Source organism: Podarcis melisellensis (assembly GCF_964234715.1).
Source record: "Podarcis melisellensis genome assembly, chromosome: 8".
NCBI lineage: Eukaryota > Metazoa > Chordata > Lepidosauria > Squamata > Lacertidae > Podarcis > Podarcis melisellensis.
In genome coordinates this window covers 7,307,439-7,325,117 of record NC_138540.1, presented here as the reverse complement: position 1 = coordinate 7,325,117, position 17,679 = coordinate 7,307,439, and the positions used below count along the sequence as shown (strand labels likewise).

General features: G+C 47.8%; 1 protein-coding gene across 1 annotated transcript in view; it reads left to right on the top strand.

Moving 5' to 3' along the window:
* Positions 1-15,682: 15,682 nt before the first annotated feature.
* NT5DC4 (5'-nucleotidase domain containing 4) overlaps positions 15,683-17,679 on the top strand; it is a 43,343-nt gene continuing 41,346 nt past the window's right edge. The window contains exon 1 of the mRNA XM_081922980.1: positions 15,683-15,868. Within this exon, the coding sequence (XP_081779106.1) occupies positions 15,762-15,868 (107 nt within the window). The 5' untranslated portion in view covers positions 15,683-15,761. The remainder of the gene's footprint in view (positions 15,869-17,679) is intronic.

The window sequence follows — 17,679 nt, the reverse complement described above, 5'->3', positions numbered from 1 at the left end:
ACGAGAGTGGGAGTCACAGAAAGAGCTTATAGGATTAACCTGAGATCTGCAGTTAAAAATAAACTTGACAGGGATATTCACATTAAATATATAAGAGTGAAATGTCATAATCTGAAGAGACATAGAAATATTAGGTGATGTACAACCAACCTGATGTTCTGAGGCAAAGGGAACCTGTGGGGTTTTTTTACAAAGTGTTTAAATGAAAGAAAGATTCGGTCTAGATGTGCACTGATAAGGAGGAACAAACTGTGGTTCAAAATGCTGAAGAAGAGACAATTGCAAGGAACAATAACTTGCCCAACAAGGGTGGAGAAATTCAGAGGAGAGACGCAACAAGGAAGCAGCCCTTTTTGGGGAAAAGATCTGTGAGATGGAAACGAAGTGTTTCTCAGTAAACATACATAGAATTAACGATGCGACAAAAACAGAAAATAATAGTTACAAAATGCTGCTGCGGGGATGCTGACTTTCTGATTGCAGTAAACATACAGTGGTACCTCGGGTTACATACGCTTCAGGTTACAAACTCCGCTAACCCAGAAATAGTGCTTCAGGTTAAGAACTTTGCTTCAGGATGAGAATAGAAATTGTGCTCTGGCAGCGCGGCAGCAGTGGGAGGCCCCATTAGCTAAAGTGGTGCTTCAGGTTAAGAACAGTTTCAGGTTAAGTACGGACCTCCGGAACGAATTAAGTTATTAACCTGAGGTACCACTGTATATGCAAAGAAGGGAAATGAACAAAAAATTAAAATAATTTATAACAAGCTGTATATTCAGTACTCTCTGGTAGACTGGGTATTAGAACATGTCTCTGTAATCTCACATTTATTTATTTATTTATTTATTTAATGTAATAAAATTTATACACTGCTACATTGTAAAACAAAATCCCTCGAAGCGGTTTAAAAAAGATAATAACACTGAGTAAACTGGGGGAAATGTTCAAATGTACAGATCAAATAAGTGTTGGAAATGTGAAGAGAAAGAAGGTTCCCTTTATCATATGTGGTGGTCTTGCAGTAAGGTTAAGGCTTACTGGGAAATGATTTACACTGAAATGAAAAAGATGCTCAAAATAACGTTTGTAAAAAACCCCAGAAGCCTTCCTCTTGGGAATTATAGGAACAGAACTACCTAAATTATATAGAAACTTATTCGTGCAAGAATGTTACTTGCCCAAAAATGGAAAGAAGAAATTGTCTCAGCAAAGGAAGAATGGATACAAAAACTTACGGACTCTGCAGAAATGGCGAAACTTACCGGAAGAATAAGAAACCAAGATAACAAACTTTTTATAAAAGAATGGAAATGGTTTATTGAATATTTACAGATAAATTGCAAACAGTTAAAAACATTAGCGGGATTATATATATTTAAAGTAGATAATTAAATGAGCAAATTAAATGAATTTGGATATGCAGAAGATATTAAAAAAATAAATTTAATGAACCGCAGAAAGGGGGGGGGGAAGGAAGTCAGACTTTGAAATGTTAAATTGATTGTAAAACTAATGAAATGTATCAACTTGAAAAGTATAAATAAAAACTTTCTTTTTTTAAAAAAAGATAATACAATCGAAAAAAATTCACAGCCGTACTTTGAAACATACAAAAGTCGAAATAATAAAACAGATCAAAATGAGCTCAACTTTCTAAGCTTGCCTAAACAGGAATATTTTTAGCAGGCGCCAAAAAGACTACAATTTCAGCTTATCTGGAATTATTGCCGAGTCCCAGAAGCTTTAGGTACATTTTATCTTCTTTTTACTGGGAAACTGAGGCTTAGGTGGGGTCACGAGATTTGCCTCCGCTGTGAGGCCACCAGCCCTGCCTATGAGATGATAAAACTATCAGGGACTCTGGGGCAGCCTCATGTGATCGCTGCAGCTTGTTTTGGAAGGTGGGAGAAGGACCTCAGGAACCCTCTAAGAGTCTTTGCAGAGGAAGCCCAAGGCCAGTCTTGTCTTAGCTGGAAGCAGTGCCGGATTTACGTAGTGGCAAAATATGTGCAACTGTTACAGAGGAAATTACAGCTGAACTGCATCTGCACAGAGACGACGGTGAAATGACAAGGACCGATTTAGCTGTTAGATTCCAAAATAATATTAAGCGGAGATGAATCCCAGAGGAAAGTGAAGGAGACGACAAGTTTTAGCTTAGGGTCCCTCTCTCTTGGCCCCCCCCCCAAAAAAAAATTAAAGGGAAAAAACAACCCTGGATGTGCATTTCCAAAATATAAGATAAAAAACAAATAAAATAAAACCTAAATACCCCAATAGTGTTTTGTGTTGTGTAGGCTCCTATGATGTGAGCCTGCTAGCCTACTCCCTCAAATATCACAGGTTTGCTCATTTCTATATATAGGGTGCCTACATTCTGCTATTTATAATTATTAGTAAAAGATAAAAGTAAAGGGACCCCTGACCATTAGGTCCAGTCGTAGCTGACTCTGGGGTTGCGGCTCTCATCTCGCTTTATTGGCCGAGGGAGCTGGCGTACAGCTTCCGGGTCATGTGGCCAGCATGACTAAGCCGCTTCTGGGGAACCAGAGCAGCGCACGGAAACGCTGTTTACCTTCCCGCTGGAGCGGTACCTATTTATTGCACTTTGACTGCTTTTGAACTGCTAGGTTGGCAGGACCAGGGACCGAGCCATGGGAGCTCACCCCATTGCAGGGATTCAAACCACCGACCTTCTGATTGGCAAGTCCTAGGCTCTGTGTTTTAACCCACAGCGCCACCCGTGTCCCATAATTATTATCATATATTTACACCTATTATTATTTCATGTTATAGCAAGTTTCTAGAGAGTAGATCAGGGGTCAGCAACCTTATTCAGCCGTGGGCCGGTCCACTGTCCCTCAGACCTTGTGGGGGGCCAGACTATATTTTTTGAGAGGAAATGAACGAGTTCCTATGCCCCTTAAATAACCCAGAGATGCATTTTAAATAAAAGCACACATTCTACTCATGTAAAAACACCAGGCAGGCCCCATAAATAACCCAGAGATGCATATTAAATAAAAGGACACTTTCTACTCATGTAAAAACATGCTGATTCCCGGACCATCTGCAGGCCGGATTGAGAAGGCAATTGGGCCGCATCCATTAATTTTCTCTATTTTAAAAAGAATCCATTTTTACCATAGGTTTTCATACATTGCAAGCATTACTCAAACCCTGCCAAAGTTTTTAGTTGTTTACAGTGTTCTCTTAAATACCTTGTAAAATTCTCCCATTCCTTCTTAAAGTTCTTCTCTCCCTGGTTTCTGATTTTCCCAGTCAGTTTCACCATTTTGGCTAGTCCATAATCTTTATCAACCATTGTCTCTGGTCAGGACTTTATCTTCTTTCCATCTCTGGGTCAGTAGCTTTCGTTGCATACATAAATAATTGTATCGGCTCCTTTGGTATCTCTGCACCTAAAATACCTAGCGAAAAAGCCTTTGTTTTTTCCACAAACATTATTTTAAACATTTTTTCTCAACTCATTATAAATCATTTTCCAGAATGCTTTTATTATCTTGCACGGCCACCGCATGTGAACATGCCTTCCTTCTGCTTACATTTCCAACAAACATTTGAAGCAGTTCAGTACATCTTTGCTAATTTAAAGGTAAAGGTACCCCTGACTGCTAGGTCCAGTTGCAGACGACTCTGGGGTTGCGGCGCTCATCTCACTCTATAGGCCGAGGGAGCCGGCGTTTGTCCGCAGACAGCTTCCAGGTCATGTGGCCAGCATGACTAAGCTGCTTCTGACAAACCAGAGCAGCGCACAGAAATACCGTTTACCTTCCCGGTGGAGTGGTACCCATTTATCTACTTGCACTTGACGGGCTTTCAAACTGTTAGGTTGGTAGGAGCTGCGACTGAGCAATGGCAGCTCACCCCGTTGCGGGGATTCGAACCGCCGACCTTCTGATCAGCAAGTCCTAGGTTCTGTGGTTTAGACCACAGCACCACCTGCCTCCCTCTTTGCTAATTTAACAGGTGTTAAATACCACCGATGGGACGTGGGTGGTGCTGCGGGTTAAACCACTGAGCCTAGGGCTTGCCAGAAGGTTGGTGGTTTGAATCCCCGCGATGGGGTGAGCTCCCGTTGCTCGGTCCCTGCTCCTGCCCACCTAGCAGTTCGAAAGCACGTCAAGTGCAAATAGATAGTTAGGTACCGTTCTGGCGGGAAGGTAAACGGCGTTTCTGTGCGCTGCTCTGGTTTGCCAGCAGCGGCTTAGTCATGCTGGCCACATGACCTGGAAGCTGTACGCCGGCTCCCTTGGCCAATAAAGCGAGATGAGTGCTGCAACCCCAGAGTTGGCCACGACTGGACCTAATGGTCAAGGGTCCCTTTACCTTTACCTTTACCTAAATACCACCAATACCTCATTTTCACATAGTTCTCCTTCATTGTACAGCATACTGTTGATTTTAAATCCTCCAATTCATTGGAATTTTTAAACTGCCAGGGTTGGGCTGCATGACCCTTGGTGTCCCTCGCAGCTGTGCAATTGCAGTTGTTCTCCAGACACAGGTGGGGTGGGGGGTAGCCCTCCACAAACTCCCTTCTCCAGCAGAAAGGGAGCCGAAAGGGCTCCTCTCTCTCCACCCTGGCAATCTCTCAGCCACAGTGGGTGGCCCAGCTTAGCCTGGCTCTGGAGATCAAAGGCTGCGCAGGTTTGGGAGTGGCTGCCGGAGACAGCTGAGCGCAAGTCACTCCATGTCCTTCCCTGCCATTATCAGCTCTGGAGCTGGTGGGAACCCAGGACTGGGGGGCGGGCAGGAAGGAAGCAGAGGCAGGCGGGAGGAGGCAGGGAGAGCTCAGGCTCTGCTAGCTCCAACTGAAGGGCCTCTTCCTCTCCACCTGTGCCCTATTCTGTCACCCAGACGGCCTTGTCTGTTGGGGCACCCCAGAAAGTCCTCCCTGCTCCCCCACTGTGTGGGAGAGCATTGCACATAGGTGGGCAGGGGTCTCAAGTCTCAAGGGACATAGCCCTTTCACAGGCCTTTTAGCTAGCGTGGTGTTGTGGTTAAGTGTTGGAGTACGACCTGGGTGATCTGCGTTTGAATCCCTTACTCAGCTGTGAAGCTCTCCCTGGGTGACCTCAGGCCAGTCTCCCACTTGTAGTCCAGCCTACCTTGCAGGGTTGCTGTGAGGATTAAAGGAGGAGGAGGGGAGGACCAGGTATAAACAACAAGAACAACAAGAACAAGAACAAGAACAACAACAACAACAACAACAACAACAACAACAACAACAACAAAATTTATTATTTAGAGCCCGCCCATCTGTCTGAGTTTCCCCAGCCACTCTGGGCTGCTCCCAGTCGAGTGTTAAAAACAATACAGCATTAAATATTAAAAACTTCCCTAAGCAGGGCTGCCTTCAGATGTCTTTTAAAGATAAGATAGCTGCTTATTTCCTTCACATCTGAAGGGAGGGTGTTCCATAGGGCGAACACCACTACTGAGAAGGCCCTCTGTCTGGTTCCCTGTAGCTTTGCTTCTTGCAATGAGGGAACCAGCAGAAGGCCCTTGGTGCTGGACCTCAGTGTCCAGGCTGAACAATGGGGGTGGAGATGCTCCTTCAGGTATACAGGACCGAGGCCGTTTAGGGCTTTCAAGGTCAGCACCAACACTTTGAATTGTGCTCTGAAACGTACTGGGAGCCAATGCAGATCTCTCAGGACCAGTGTTATGTGGTCCCAGTGGCCACTCCCAGTCACCAGTCTAGCTGCCGCATTCTGGATTAATTGCAGTTTCCGGGTCACCTTCAAAGGCAGCCCCACGTAGAGCGCATTGCAGTAGTCCAAGCGGGAGATAACTAGAGCATGCACCACTCTGGTGAGACAGTCTGCGGGCAGGTAGGGTCTCAGCCTGCATACCAGGTGGAGCTGGTAGACAGCTGCCCTGGACACAGAATTAACCTGCGCCTCCAAGGTCCTTGGAAGAAAAGGTGGGATAGAACTGCAATAACTATGGGTGTCAGACCCATCTAAATTCATGCACCCAGCAAGGATTAATATATAAGCCAGGTGAGCTTCCTCGTGAAGTAATCGCCTGTGGCGATGGGCCATTGAGAGAACAAAGGAACAGTGATGGGCAAATGGGTGGGACCTCTCCAGCTCTTAGACAGTGAGAAGGATAAAAGCCAGAGTTTTGGGTTGAAAAAGTTGTCTATGAGATGACCTAGAGGGGAAAAGGTTGGAAAAGGCAGAGCACGGTGTTTGATTTCTGCTTGAATCCAAGGCTATGGAAGAAATGGGACCCTCTTGGGGTGTTAATGCTGTGAGCCCGTCCATCATGGGCTCAGGTTGTATATATGTGTATATAAACCATATATCACAAAGACACCACAGTCTCCGTTGTGCCTCATTTCCAAAAGGAAACAGGAACTCTGGGTAAGCTACTGGAATCCTCGCTGCCGAGAGATTGAGGTGACGTGCAACAATACAGTGGTACCTCGGGTTACAGATGCTTCAGGTTACAGACGCTTCAGGTTACAGCCTCCGCTAACCCAGAAATAGTACCTCGGGTTAAGAACTTTGCTTCAGGATGAGAACAGAAATTGTGCTCTGGCAGTGCGGCGGCAGCAGGAGGCCCCATTAGCTAAAGTGGTGCTTCAGGTTAAGAACAGACCTCCAGAACGAATTAAGTTCTTAACCCGAGGTGCCACTGTATCTTGGAAGGCACACAGAGGACACGAGATTCCTGCACCAGGCTGTTCCATTGCTAATATTAAATTGTTTCCAGATCTTGTGTTTATTACGCTGGCATAAGATGGGACTGGTGTGGGCATGGGCGTTGCCTATAATGGTCTTGGATTTATTTATTTTTTGGTATGCACGCCTGGCTTTGTACTTTGAACCGAGGCTGTGGGCCTGGGGTCTAGGAGAATGCTGGATGCTCCTGCTGCCGCTGGGCAGTTAGTTGGGCTGCAGGGGGTCGTTGCGCAAGGGAGACCACAGAGTTCCCAACCTGCCCAAGGCTATGCTGCTGCTGAGGCAGCTCTCTGGCTGTGCTGTGTGTACAGAGGGGCTTATTGCCAGCCTCCTCCCCTGCCCTTTGCCCCCTTTTCGAAGTGAGGCCTGGATGGCCCATCTGCACTGCTTGGTTAGGACAACCTCTGGCGGTCAAGGCCTGGACACTTGGACGGTGCCAAACAGCAGCAGGTGGATGAGCTGGCTGTTGCAAGAGGCGCGGGCGATTGCAGGGTGGGCGAGCTCAGATCCTGTTTCTCTTGCTGTTTTGGGGTTCTGGGAGCTGCAGTTTCCCCACGGATGGTAACATGGCAATTTGTGGATGCCGAAATCCAGCATCGCCTGAGCTCTGCGACTGCAGCTTTCTCCCAATTGAAGTGCAGAGTGTTTGAGGACCGGGAAATTCGCAGGGAAACCAAAATGCTAGTTTACAATAGTTTACCAACCTTACTATTGTTGTTGTTTAGTTGTTTAGTCGTGTCCGACTCTTTGTGACCCCATGGACCAGAGCACGCCAGGCACTCCTGTCTTCCACTGCCTCCCGCAGTTTGGTCAAACTCATGTTTGTAGCTTCAAGTTGTGAAACATGGACCACTTATAAACGCCATTTCCAGCTCTGAAAAAGTTTACACATCACTTGGGAAAACAGGCAAACGAATGCCAGTGTACTGGAAGAAGCAAAGATCACCAGTGTCAAAGCAACGATTCTTCAACATCAACTTTGTTGGACTGGTCATGTTGTTTGAATGCCTGATTTTCATCTTCCAAAGCAACTGCTGTATTCTGAACTTAAAAATGGAAAGCGGAATGCTGGTGGTCAACAAAAGAGGTTCAAAGACTCTCTCAATGCAAATCTAAAAAAATGTAGTATAAACACAGGCAACTGGAAAACACTGGCCTGAGAACAGTCGTGGGCTTTGAAGACGCTCAAACTCAGGATGAAAGGGAGAAATGCGCTAAGAGGAAGGCATGTTTAGTAAACCCTCATCATGATTAACTTCCACCCAGAAACTTATGTCCCCACTGTGGAAGGACATGTGGATCCAGAATTGGTCTCCACAGTCATTTATGGACTCCCGGTTGAGACAATCTTACTCAACTACGAGGGATCGCCAAAGAAGTAGAAAATGGCAAATGCAATTCTGTGTGTTTCAAGCGATACAAGTTTGGGCAGTTTCTGTTTCTCAAATTCACATATGCGCTCATGGGGCTTGAACCGGGGGTGACGGAGCAGGAACGAGACCTTGGGGTCGTAGCAGGCAGCTCAAGGAAGATGTTGACCCAGTGTGTGGCGGCCGTGAAAAAGGCAAATTGCATGCTAGGGATCATTGAAGATAAAACTGCTGACATCACAATGTCATCATACAACAAATTCGTGTTGCAACTGCATTTGAAATGCCACGTGCAGTTTTAGTTGCGTCACTTGAAAAAGGATATTGTAGAGTTGGAAAAGGTTCAGAAAAAAGCAAGCAGAATGATCCAGGGGGAGTAGAGAGACTCCCCTGTGAAGAAAAGTTGTAGCATTTGGCATGGAGAGAGAAATGTGTTTTTTCCTCCTTCCTAACTCTGGAACTAAAGGTAAAGGGACCCCTGACCATTAGGTCCAGTCGTGAATGACTCTGGGGTTGTGGTGCTCATCTCGCTTTATTGGCCGAGGGAGCTGGTGTACAGCTTCCGGGTCATGTGGCCAGCATGACTAAGCCGCTTCTGGCGAACCAGAGCAGCGCACGGAAATGCCTTTACCTTCCCGCTGGAGCGGTACCTATTTATCTACTTGCACGTTGACGTACTTTCGAACTGCTAGGTTGGCAGGAGCAGGGACCGAGCAACGGGAGCTCACCCCGTCGTGGGGATTCGAACTGCCAATCTTCCGATTGGCAAGTCCTAGGCTCTGTGGTTTAACCCACATAACCACCTGCGTCCAAACTCTGGAACTAGTGGATATCCAATGAACCTGAAGGTTGGAAGATTTTGGACAGAGAAAATAAAGTGTTTATGCAGCGCATAGTTAAACTATGAAACTATGGCTCTGCTCCCACCATGTGAGCCACTGTGAGAACAGGATGCTGGGCCAGATGGGTCCCCATTGGCCTGATCCTGCAGGCTGTTTTTATGTTCATATGTTCAGGAGGCCTATCACACTCAGATCCTTGAGTGTTTTTTGGGGAAGCTGCCATCAGCTTTAGCACACATTCCACCCATGGCAACGCAGCTGCAGTTTTGGATAATATCGCATGGCAGAAAGTACGCCCCTGCCAGCGCGCATTCTGCGCAGTATGCTTCGTGCGGGGGGGGGCCCTGAAAAGGCTGGGGGTGACGCGACTTTTATGCTGAGGGAGGTACAAAAACCGACCACGCCCGGATTCTGCTAGCGATTGAGCCAGACATGAACTTACGGCGCTCTTCACTGTAAATAGTTTGCACCAGGAATAGAGCCTGGAAAAGACAGGTCGGAGTCCTGCCTGGTTACTCTCGAGCAATCACACCAGTACCTGACACCTCCCTGGCAAGGTTGTTGTGAAGGCTACAGAGATAATGTGTTTGCTGCACTGTCCGTCTTCTCTGTGATGGGCAGGAGCATGGAAGCAGCTAGGCATTGCCCATACCCGGGTGCCTGAGGTTCGTAGCTGCTGTTTGCTATGAAGGACTAGAATGTTCCCAGCATGAAATCTCTTGGGAAGCGGGAGACTTGTCACCAACGATGCATTTCTTGTCTTTCCAGAGGCTTGTCCTGCCTGGGGTGTGGAATAGCGCAAATGACGAAGCCCGCTGCCCCATTGCCACTGATGCTGTAGCCACACTGCCTCTGTGCCATGGAAACTCAGGCTGCTGGTTTGTGGGATCGGGCCCCCCCTGCTCCCCATGAAGCGAGAAAGGGCCTTGTCCATGTGATTTCTTTATAATCAGCTGAGGAAGTTGTTCTGTGGCCAAATTCGCCTGGTGTGATGAGTATTCTTAGCACTCCCTGCCTTGTGATGTGTCTTTCAGAGTCCGGGGCACCAGAGTGATATTATTTATATCTGCATTTCATCCTGAAAGCCCATTTTACACTTCAGCGTCATGCTCTCTCTTTTGTATTCTGTTTGAATTCGCTGTTGCACAAATCAGCTGAAGCTCTTAAGCTCTTCCAAATCTCCTTCAAGTCTCAGTTGCCACCCAGCCTGAATAAATTTGCACAGCGGGACCTTTGAATGGGGTAGATTGGATTTGCTTCGCCCAATTGCAGCCACCAGCCAGTGAAAGGTTGTCTGTGTGTGTGTGTGTGTGTGTGTGTGTGTGTGTGTGTGAAATGCAGGTCTGTGAAGTCTTGAGATGGGACTGCCCCCCCCCCTGAACTTGGCCTTCAAAGGTTCCTGATGGCCACACCAGAGATTATCTGGATATTATGGTGTATAATTAATGGCACAAGTGAGGTGTGTGTGGGGGGGAACATGGGGACAGAGCTGGCCTCTTTGAAGGACAAGGTTTGCCAACACAATCCGACATATATTTGCTCAGGAATAAACCCCATTAAGTTTACTAAGTGATTTTAGGAATGCAGCCTTACTGTGGCTGGAGAGAGAGACCCTTGTGGATTAGAGGCTGATTTGTGGGGCGCTGTCATTGGCAAGGTCACACTTTTCTGCAAGTGGCATGACATTTGTAGGCACTTTGCATTTCCCCCAGTCTCAGGCCTGGGAACCCCTTTCCCCTCATCTGTCCGAAATTTGGAAGGCCAGAAGCTCGGGTGGGACTGCCCTGCCTGCAACTTTCCTGCGGGGGTTGGACTAGATGGGGGTACCTTCCTGTGAAAGCAGGAACACAACCGATGGCTTCGGCCAACAAAGGTTGGCCCCTTTGGTCATCTTGATGACAGGCTTTCTAAGCAAGGGTCCGAGCACTTTTCTGTTTGCACTGCCCGGGGAAACCCATTCTTTAACACGGAATTTCAGCAAATCCGATGGACGTTTGTTCCGATTCAGCACCAAAGAGCTAAAGAGCACAAGCCAAAGTCTGGATGAGACATGGCCAGCTGAATAAAGGATGGCCTCCAAGTGCCACCAAACTGGCTTTCATTGTGAGAATGCAATTGATAACATGCAACTTTCAGGAAAAGAAATCAAAAGAAATTTAACTGTATGCTGATGTATGAATACAGTGGTACCTCTGGTTACTGACGCTTCAGGTTACAGACTCCGCTAATCTAGAAACTGTACCTTGGGTTAAGAACTTTGCTTCAGGATGAGAACAGAAATCATGCTCTGGTGGTGCGGCAGCAACAGGAGGCCCTTAGCTAAAGTGGTACCTCAGGTTAAGAACAGTTTCAGGTTAAGAACGGACCTCCGGAACGAATTAAGTACTTAACCCGAGGTACCACTGTACTGGAAAAGGGGAATAATCAGTAAGACTGTTGTGGGTTGTGGGGGCAAAACAGTTTGTGGAAGTTCTGCTTTAATAATGTATCTGGTGGTCTTCCAGGTCCCACCAGGTCTCCTTCCAAAAAAAGGTCTAAGCTTTCTCATTTGAAAAAATGAAGAAAAAATGAATGAAAAAAAATAAATAGCGGTGCAATTGACTTCCAATAAGCACACAGAGTGCGAACAAGACTGAATGTATGGGGGGGGGGAAGGGGCTCGTTTAATTTCACTGCACACAGGTGGTGTATTGACAATAAAGCTATCATCTATCTATCTATCTATCTATCTATCTATCTATCTATCTATCTATCTATCTATCTATCATCTATCATCTATCTATCATCTATCTATCATCATCATCTATCTATTTATTTATTGTGAAGATCATCCATGCTTCTGGTGGACAAGGGGCGCCCTCTGCTGGAAGATCCACACAATGGCGCCTGGTCTTAAGCTATGTAGTGTTTTGATTACCTCTCCCCATTGCTCATCATTCAAATGACACATCCGTCTCCACGCTCTCTCTCGTTGCCCCCTGGTTCCTAGAACAGCCCCAGCATGAGCACCGAGTGGAGCAGTCCAGCTTCCCCAGAGCTGGATTTCATGGTGGCATGCCTAAGAATTGAAGGCAGAGGAAAGCAACTTGGAGAACAACTTGCCGAATAGAGTTGGGGCGAGAAAGCAACCCTGTTTCACACTGATCTTTATAGGGAAGGCATTTGAGGATGAGCTGCTGTACTGGACAGTGCCATGCATGCTCTCGTGGAAGGGACACAATCATCTTTGTGCAACCATAGCAAGTGACCAAAGGAGGCACGACCACTGGAAAGAGTGCAGAGAGAACAGCATTTTGGTACATCTACAGCAGCACAACCGGGCGCCCAGCTGCAACAAAACATGTCTCTCCTCCATCGGTCTCTATAGCCACAACAGGTGCTGTAACACTTCCAACAGTTTGACTTCATCTCTGATGGTGAACTCAATAATAATAATAATAATAATAATAATAATAATAATAATAATAATAATTTATTATTTGTACCCCGCCCATCCGACTGGGTTTCCCCAACCACTCTGGGCGGCTTCCAACAAAGATTAAAAATACATTAAAATGTCACACATTAAAAACTTCCCTGAACAGGGCTGCCTTCAGATGTCTTCTAAATGTCAGGTAGTTGTTTATCTCTTTGACATCTGGTGGGAGGGCGTTCCACAGGGCGGGTGCCACCACCGAGAAGGCCCTCTGCTTGGTTCCCTGTAGCTTTGCTTCTTGCAGGGAGGGAACCGCCAGAAGGCCCTCAGCGCTGGACCTCAGCGTCTGGGCAGAATGATTGGGGTGGAGACGCTCCTTCAGGATACTGAGCTGAGGCCGTTTAGGGCTTTAAAGGTCAACACCAACACTTTGAATTGTGCTCAGAAATGTACTGGGAGCCAATGTAGGTCTTTCAAGACCAGTGTTATATGGTCCCGGCGGCCACTCCCAGTCACCAATCTAGCTGCCGCATTCTGGATTAATTGCAGTTTCTGGGTCACCTTCAAAGGTAGCCCCACGTAGAGCGCATTGCAGTAGTCCAAGCGGGAGATAACCAGAGCATTCACCACTCTGGCAAGACAGTCTGTGGGCAGGACAGTTCTGAGACTGACAGTAAGAATTAAATATCTACGTAAGAATTAAATATCTACAACAGAATAGTAAGGTAAAGCGACCCCTGACCATTAGGTCCAGTCGTGGCTGATTCTGGGGTTGCAGCGCTCATCTCGCTTTATTGGCCGAGGGAGAAGGCATTTGTCCGCAGACAGCTTCCGGGTCATGTGGCCAGCATGACTAAGCCGCTTCTGGTGAACCAGAGCAGCGCACAGAAACGCTGTTTACCTTCCTGCTGGAGCGGTATCTATTTATCTACTTGCACTTTTATGTGCTTTCGAACTGCTAGATTGGCAGGAGCAGGGACCGAGCAATGGGAGCTCACCCCGTCGCGGGGATTCAAACCGCCGACCTTCTGATCGGCAAATCCTAGGCTCTGTGGTTTAACCCACAGCGCCACCCGCGTAAATCCCCACAAAACACTAACCAGCAATATAATGAAACTTAGAGGAAATAAATGGCTGATTTGTTTGTGTATCTGCAACAGGGTTCGTTCCTGGTAGATTCCAGGGATATCTTAAGCCTGGTCACTGGCTTAAGTGACATAGGAAGAGCCTCCTGATCAGGCCAGCCTAGTCCAGCATCCTGTTCTCACAGTGGCCAACCTTCTCCCCTTCTGTGGTTTCCAGCAGCTGGTGTCCAGAAGCCTTGCTACCTCCAGCTGTGAAGGCAGAGGCGAGGCCTCGCCATGAACTTGTCTAACCCTCTTTTAAAGCCATCCAAGGTCCTCGTTGCTTACTGAGGGAGGGAGTTCCGCAGTTGAATTTTGTGCTGCATGAAAAAGTCTCTTCTATCTGTCCTGAACCTTCAGCTTCACTGGATGTCTAGGAGTTCTAGTGTTTTGAGAGAGGGGGAAAAACTGTCTCCACTCTCTCTTTTTATATATATATATAAATATTTATTAAAAGTTTTTCAATTTTATAAACCAAAAAAAAAAATATAATCCAATTAACACAACAGAAAAACATAAACATAACAGAAAACAGAAAAGATAAATATACATTTAACAACAAAACAAAACAGATATAATTCCCAAAATCTTATGTCCATTCTCTCCACTCTCGCCATGTCCTGCACGATTTTATTAATGTCTATCATGTCACTTGGGACGTGGGTGGTGCTGTGGGTTAAACCACAGAGCCTAGGACTTGCCAGTCAGAAGGTCGGTGGTTCAAATCCCTGCGACGGGGTGAGCTCCCGTTGCATGGTCCCAGCTTCTGCCCACCTAGCAGTTCGAAAGCACGTCAAAGTGCAAGTAGATAAATAGGTACCGCTCCGACGGGAAGGTAAACGGCGTTTCCGTGCGCTGCTCTGGTTCGCCAGAAGCGGCTTAGTCCTGCTGGCCACATGACCCGGAAGCTGTACGCTGGCTCCCTCGGCCAATAAAGCGAGATGAGCGCCGCAACCCCAGAATCGTCCACGACTGGACCTAATGGTCAGGGGTCCTTTTACCTTTTTATCATGTACAGTGGTACATCGGGTTAAGTACTTAATTCATTCCGGAGGTCCGTACTTAACCTGAAACTGTTCTTAACCTGAAGCACCACTTTAGCTAATGGGCCCTCCTGCTGCCGCCGCGCTGCTGGAGCACAATTTCTGTTCTCATCCTGAAGCAAAGTTCTTAACCCAAGGTACTATTTCTGGGTCTGTAACCTGAAGCGTATGTAACCTGAAGCGTATGTAACCCGAGGTACCACTGTAACTGCATAGAACAGGGGTCAGCAAACTTTTCCAGCAGGGGGCCGGTCCACTGTCCCTCAGTCTTTGTGGTGGGCCGGATTATATTTTGGAGGAAAAAAATGAATTCCTATGCCCCACAAATAACCCAGCAATGCATTTTAAATAAAAGCACACATTCTACGCATGTAAAAACACGCTGATTCCCGAACTGTCCACAGGCCAGATTGAGAAGGCAATTGGGCCATATCTGGCCCCCAGGCCTTAGCTTGCCTAGCCATGGCATAGAAGAGTTGTAGAGCTGGAAGTCTAACCCCCTGCAATGCAGGAATGCCTCTCCTTTTCTCTAACCTAAAATGCCCCAAACGCTGCAACCTTTCAGGAGAGTCCCTTGACCGTTTTGGTTGCCCTTTTCCGAGCCTGTCCCAACTCTGTCACATCCCTTTGGCCGCGAGAACCGCGTGCAGCCTTCCCAATACGGTCGCGCCATAGGTTTATGGTGTATAGATCGCTTTTGATCCCAGGATCGCTGGCATGAAATTGCGAGGAACGAGAGGTCCGGTGTGTGTGTGTGTGTTCGAGAGCGCCTGGCGCGCTTCTGGAAAGCGTCTCCGGCGAGCTGCAAATGCGCGCATCTTGCAGAGAGCCCTTTGCAGGATCCCACCCCTTCTCTCCCCCACCTCCTGCCCCACCACTCTCTCCACCCCAATCAGGTCCGGGAGGGGTCCGTCCGCCTGCAGCTGGGATGGCTGCCTGGGAGCAAGAAGAGGACGGGGAGGTGGTGTTTGTGTTTGGTGGGGGGAGAGGCTAAAAATACGCACCGGCAGGAGGAGCAAAGTCCCCGGCAGGGGAGCGCAGTCGTGGCGGGGAGGCGGGGGCGCTGGCCAGCCTGAGCGAGCGGGGCAGCCCTCCAAGCCCAGGCACAGCAAGGGGGGCCGGGAGGCTATGGGCTGGCGGGGGGCGGGAGGAGGAGGGCCATCAGCTGGGCCGGGCTGATAGCCTCCTATCTCCCGGGTAAAAGGGAGCAGGCCGCCTCCGCGCCTCCTCCTCCGCGCCAGCCGCTCTCAGATGATGGGCAGCATCGCCAGGGAGCCCGCCGACGGAGCCATGGAGCCCCGCGCCGAGCTGAGCGCCCCCGAGACGCGCGCCCCCGTCAAGCGGGACTACCATCACCGGTAAGCGGGCAGCCGGGCCATCGGGGCGTGGGGAGGCGCTGCTACCTCCAGACCCAGGGAGAGCATGCCGGGCGGCATCCGTCGAGCTGGAAGGGGGACCCCAAAGGTCATCCATTCCGACCCCCTTGCAAGGCAGCAATCACAGCTCAAGACTCTCGGGCAGATGGCCAGCCAAGGAAGGAGAGTCCGCCACCTTCTTAGGAAGCCCAGGGCCAAGAGGCTGCTGCTAGCTGCTCTGCGGAGTTGGGGGGCTGGAAAAGGGGGCAGCGAGCTCCCCCTCTGAGCGTATGGGGCAAGGGAGTGTTTTCGAGTGCGATCACTTGGCAGCGGCTGTCATGTTTGTTTATCCAGTGGCAGGGAGTTCCTCTGGTCCCCTTTGAGGATGTGGGGGCCTGTTGGGCAGGGGTGGGGGGATACGTCTCTCTTCAGCTGAATATGGTGCGTGGGGGGGCAATGAAGAAAGTGGATTATTGAGGGGAGCAGCGCAGCTCCCGCCTCCTCCACCCGCGCTGGTGGGTTTGCAATGGTTGGTGATATAATCCCTGGCCAAATTCAAGCTGTTATTTAACAGCCTTGTTACCTGTTACTTAACCAGTTTACCTGCAAGATCAGCTCGCCCCATAAACGCCTAATTCGACTGCTTCCATCAGCGGAACGGACTCTGCCACATTAGACCTAAATACTCTAGATTTTAGGGTGACAGCACACTCACTTTGGAACTCCCTGCCTCTTGACATCAGACACGTGTCTTCACTGTGCTCTCTCGGTTGCCTGCTAAAATCATTTTTATTAGGGCAAAGACTACCCAGGTGTTCAGAAAGCGGATGCTAGTCTTAATCGGTTTTTAGCCCATTGCCATTTTAATGTTACGGATGTCTTCGATTATGATTGCTAATTTTTCTTGGCGATAATTTTATTGTTTTATCTCTTTCGTGAACCGCATGGAGGTTTCTCCTTTACAATCCAGTAGGGTAAAAATGAAATAAATGAGTGTTACTGAAGACGGGTGAGGAGCAAGGCCCTTCGTGATCAGAGAACGAAGCTTTGCTGTATCCAAATTGGCCTCTCTTCCACTTCAGGGCTCATTTCCATCTCAAAAGCGCTTTCTGCTCTAATAACTTGTATTCTCTCTCTCTCCCCCCTCCTCCTCCTCCTCTCCTGGCAAGGCCTTTCCCTGCTTTCCCCTCCTGCTGGCTCTTTGGGGCCAGGACTGCACGCTCCCCCCTCCCCAAGGACAATGTCAGCAGGAAAGCTGCCCTGAAACCAGGACCCAAAAGTACAGGAAGGCTGGGGGGGGGGGGAATGGGGTGTCCCTGGAGGGCGGTCAGTCCTGAACTGTCAAACAGCATTGCAGGCCCAGAATCTCAAGCTGGGGGAGATAGGAGGGAAAAGACTTTTCCTTTGGGGTGCTCCTGTATTGTTGTTGTTGTTTATTTCAATTTTTGTTATTTTATTTATATCCCACCTTTTTCTCCACAGAGCTCAAGGGGGCATTTATTTATTTTTTTATATAATTTTTTATTAGTTTCTTTTTAACATACCATTTTTCAACAGTAATTAAACATATTTTTACATCTTATTCCGCTTTTTTTCCACTTCCATCAGTCCTGTCTGAAAATGTTCCAATCTAATCTCTTAGTATACATTTCTTATTTCCCCTGTTACATTTAAAATTCCTAACCAATATCTCTATTCTTTATCTACTTTGCAGCACTTCATATATTCCTCCTTACAAAACTTCTTGTAGTCCTACTAGCGTAATTTGTTGGTTACAATCGCTCTTCAAATAGCTCATATACTTCTTCCAATCT